Source organism: Triticum urartu, chromosome 2 (assembly GCF_003073215.2).
Source record: "Triticum urartu cultivar G1812 chromosome 2, Tu2.1, whole genome shotgun sequence".
Lineage (NCBI taxonomy): Eukaryota > Viridiplantae > Streptophyta > Magnoliopsida > Poales > Poaceae > Triticum > Triticum urartu.
In genome coordinates this window covers 26,578,307-26,582,785 of record NC_053023.1, presented here as the reverse complement: position 1 = coordinate 26,582,785, position 4,479 = coordinate 26,578,307, and the positions used below count along the sequence as shown (strand labels likewise).

At 46.8% G+C, this 4,479-nt stretch overlaps 2 protein-coding genes across 2 annotated transcripts; both read left to right on the top strand.

Annotated features, from left to right (window-relative positions):
- The first annotated feature begins 318 nt into the window (after positions 1 to 318).
- Positions 319 to 1,245, top strand: LOC125540793 (probable 2-oxoglutarate-dependent dioxygenase AOP1). The gene is made up of 2 exons (XM_048704351.1): positions 319 to 749; positions 859 to 1,245. Exons 1-2 carry the CDS (start codon positions 364 to 366, stop codon positions 1,004 to 1,006), a joined length of 534 nt encoding a protein of 177 aa, XP_048560308.1. The 5' UTR covers positions 319 to 363; the 3' UTR covers positions 1,007 to 1,245.
- Positions 1,246 to 2,372: 1,127 nt separating this feature from the next.
- On the top strand, positions 2,373 to 2,953 carry LOC125534840 (probable inactive 2-oxoglutarate-dependent dioxygenase AOP2). Its single transcript, XM_048697917.1, has one exon. The coding sequence runs from the start codon at positions 2,373 to 2,375 to the stop codon at positions 2,913 to 2,915; it is 543 nt and encodes a 180-aa protein (XP_048553874.1). The 3' UTR covers positions 2,916 to 2,953.
- Positions 2,954 to 4,479: the final 1,526 nt, after the last annotated feature.

Here is a 4,479-nt window from a genome sequence, read left to right as displayed (position 1 = left end):
AGCAACAGGCCATTTGCAAAAAACATAAAAACATTTATTAGGGCACATGACCATCTGCTGACTTCTACCTACTCCATTCCCAAAAAAGTGTCTTTGATTATTTTGAGACAAAGGAAGTATTATACACACACTGCTATAAATTGCTACGATTAAGCAATTCACACCAACATCCAAGAGAAGACGAATTCATGCACGAAACCAAGAATGCCGGCTAGTGTTGACCACTACCTATCTACATTTAATTACTTTCTCCGTCGTAAAATTGCTTAATGCTATAAATTGCTACGATCAAGCAATTCACACCAACATCCAAGGGAACGTTCCGATCGAACACACGAGACTAATTCACGTACGAAACAAAGAATGCCGGCCAGCCCTGAGCAGCAGTTGAAGGAGATCACCAAGGTCGACCTCCGAGGGCTGGAGCCTGGCCGGCCAGGGTGGGACGAAGCCCGGGACGCGGTGACCACGTCCATGGTGGCGCACGGCTGCGCCATGGTCCATGTCCAGCACGTCGGGCTGGACGAGGACATCCGGCAGGCGCTGTTCGGCCGCGCCATGCCGGAGCTGTTCGCGCTCCCCGCGGAGGCCAAGCAGCGCAACGTCAACAGCGACGTGCAGTACGGAGGGTACATCGGGCAGATACCCGGCATGGCGTACGAGAGCATGCGCATCAAGGACATCACCGACGCCGTCCACATCAGCGACTTCGCCGGTCTGCTCTGGCCGCAGGGCAACCCCGCCTTCTGGTGAGAGAGACTAGACTAGCTACCACATGATTCTTCATCGCTCAATCTGTACATATGCAATGTGTTTTTGACGTGCATGGATCCCAACATTGTTGTTGTCTCACTCCAGTGACACGGTCGGGGAGTTCGCCAAGAATGCTGTCAGCCTGGAGAAGACGGTGACGAGGATGGTCTTGGAAGGCCTGGGCGTCCGGGACGAGCACGCCCTCGACTCGCACCGCGACCAGCTCTGCTACAGCTTCCGGATGTCCTACTAGAGCATCTGCCCGGACAGGGGCGGACCCAGGACAAAAATGACCGGGGGTCCCATGTCTATTACATATATGTGGATATCAAGTCATAATGTAGATAAAAGTAATACACTTATAACAATATAATATACCTAGAATACCATATGACGATGAATATGATTGCAAAAGGTCCAAAATAAAGAGTTCGCTTGAAATATTAGTTGATTGCTAGAAACTGAACAGTAAATGAGAACCAAAGTTTTCAAATTATGAATAAATTATAACCGCCGACGAGAAAAAGCAACACTAGATCATGATTGCCAATAAAAAAAATCACTTAGCATATATTAATTACAGTTGTGTAATAAGTAAGTTAAAATCATTACCTTTCTAAAATGGCTTCCTGCATTCTTTCATGGCCTCAAAGCGAACAATTACAGCATCATTTGTATCCTTCCTCATTTTGCTTTTCTCCACATAACAAATAAGGATGTACTTCAAGGCATCATCACCAAGGCGGGGCCGGGACATCAACCTGTTCATGTAGTGATGAGACATCATTTTGTTCGACCAAGGGTCGCGGGATCGAGGCATCATTCTGATTATGTTCATGTGACGGGCCTTCATCTTGCACTATGGTTCTCCTCCTTTTTGGAAACCTTTCCATAAACTGAGCTTCTCCTGCAATTTGTAATTATTTAGGTACTTGACTTTTTCACAAAAGGAAAAAAAATTAAGAATCATGTGTACACATACATAACATGAATTGCAATTGCCCAGCTGTAAAATAAAACTTACATGATATGTTACTGCCTTGCAGTAGCTTCCAGCCGTCCTAATCTCCTAGAATATTGCAGTATTGTTCGCCACTGATCAATACAATAGCCAAATAGTCTAATAGCTAATACAGTCAAAATGTGTAGTCTTATCTAGTAGCCCTAATATCCTAGGGTTAGACAAATAAAGTAAGAACTAGAGCATAATTTGGGAATTGAAATAGAGGCAGACACACGCTGCGAATTGGGGTCTAATGCAACATACCTTCACTGATTGAGCGAATTGGGGGCATCTGGCGAAGTAGATGAACAGGCGAGGGGTCGAGGACGACGAGTCAAGAGGCCGCGAAACGCGCAGCGGCCGAGCGGCGAGTAGAAGAACAGGCAAGGCGACACACGAAGCCACGTACTGACGTACGTATAGATGTACTGCCTGGGTATGGGCCTTCACCAGGGCATGCTACTACTCAGCTGGGCCTAGTTGGCTAGTTATGGCCCTTTTGTCTGTACGGGGTGTCCCATTAGAAAATTTAGGGGTGTTCAGGCCTTTGTAGGCTTTATATGTATAAGGTAAGATAGGTTTTTACCCGGTGTCATGGCCTACCTGCTGGGCCAACATGGGCAGCCCGGAGGAGAACACGGCCAAGGTGAGCCTGCCGGAGCACCGTGACAACAACATGACCACCACGATCGTGCAGCACGAGGTGGAGGGCCTGGAGGTGCAGCTCAAGGACGGCAGCTGGTTCGCCGTGCCCCCCGAGCCGGACACGGTCGTCATCGTCGCCGGCGAGCTGCTCAACGTAAAGCCTGACATGCACCCCTCTTCCCCGCTACCGTGTCTGTGTGCTGAACTGTTAATAAACGTCTGGCTGCAGGTGGTGACCAACGGACGGGTGCGGGCCTGCCTCCACCGCGTCAGGACGCCGAGCAACCGCGAGCGCTTCTCCGCGCTGCTGGGCTGCATGCCCACCCAAGGCTCCACGGTGCGGGCCATGGAGCAGCTCGTCGACGAGGACCACCCACTGGTATACCGTCCCTGCGATCCCTACGAGTACTGCGCCTTCAAGTACTCGGAGGAAGGCCGCAAATCCGGCGACGCGCACGCGCTCATGGCGTTCTGCGGAGTAGCCAAAGATGGACCCAGCTGTGTGATGGATTAACTGACGAATATAGACCAAGGACCACGGAAGAAACTCTGCATGCAACATTTTCCCTTTACTTTCGCCTGTGCTTACACAGTTGAGCACGTACGCTCTCCAATGGCTTAGGTTTATCGGTCGAATGATGAATAATGTTTCCTTACGCTTTCAGTTTTGTTCAGATGTTATCTTGTTAAAGATCTTCATAATATTCAGGACTCCACTCCAAATCCGACGTGAGACATTTGATCATGACAAATCAAACATTTTTATGTTAATTTATATTTGCCGATGATGACAAGTTTAGTTAGCGAGCATTGCAAATCTGCATCGATTCATTTTACCGCAGAAAATGCCGTGCTTGAAAACTAAATTTGTCATCCTCACGCCAACGCAAATTACCATAAAAAACTTCCAATTTGCCATGCTTATAAATTGGCGTCAGATTTTGACATTACCGAATAATTATACTAGCAGTGATTTATCACTAGGCTTGTCACAGCCACGATGGCAACTTGGTCAATTCGTTATCCCGGGCGCACTAGAGGGGAGCCATGGAATAATCTGTACTATGTACTTAACACCAATCATCTAATACCTTAATGCTATTTTGAGACTACTTTTGAAATTATGATAATGTTTAAAAGCTATACTATTTGAGTATCTGTTGTGTAGATTTTCGCAAATTGAACTGGTGTATTGAAGTTATGAAATGTGCAATTGTTTTGTAAACCGTAGCACCCCCCGTCCCGAGATCCTAGGACTGCCACCGACACAAAGTGACTTGTTGTCACGATGCACACATGTTTACATAATGTTTTTGTACTCATGATTAGACATGAAAATCACATCATACAAGATTCTAGCAACATATTTTGGAATAATGGTGGAAATCAGGACATTTAATGGACAAAATGGCAGGATTTCAGAGAGTGATCGATGCTTAAGTTCAAAATGAAGATGTGGATGTGCTCTTGCAAGGCTCTCCTCCTCGAAGTACACATGGGCACCCCACAATAAGGGCCTATGCCAGGCTCTGTCACGACTTTCCTACAGTCTGGCTTCATGTTGCCTACTTCGTTTAGCTCAATTTTCTAATATTTTCATTTAGCTCAAAAAGTCCATGGATTATTCAGAAGCAATATCTCCACTCTAATGTTTTTTCACTATAGCAAATGGTTATTACAATGGAAGAAATTTACATCATGTCAATTCTCGCTTGTGCTATGTTTATTACAGATTATACTGGAGCCAAAGGCAACAACACCAGTCACACCCAAAACACCTCCTACCCACGAGTGGCACCAACTCCTGTCGCCACCACCAATTTGCCTAATCTTATGTGGCCTTAGGGCCATGGAGGTGTGCTGGATCCCAACCCTCACCGGTGGGAGGGCTCCTACTCCCTTTTTAGGTGTTTTTTTTCGGGTTTATCTAAGGTTTGTGTCCTATTCAGGAAGGCGAGACGGCACGGACTCTCTGAAGATGGAAAAATGTTCTCTCCGCCTAGCCCCTTCAGATCTGTGTCGGCCATTGGCGCGAGATGCGGAAGATTAGAGAAAGTTTTAGGCTTGAAAACGGATTG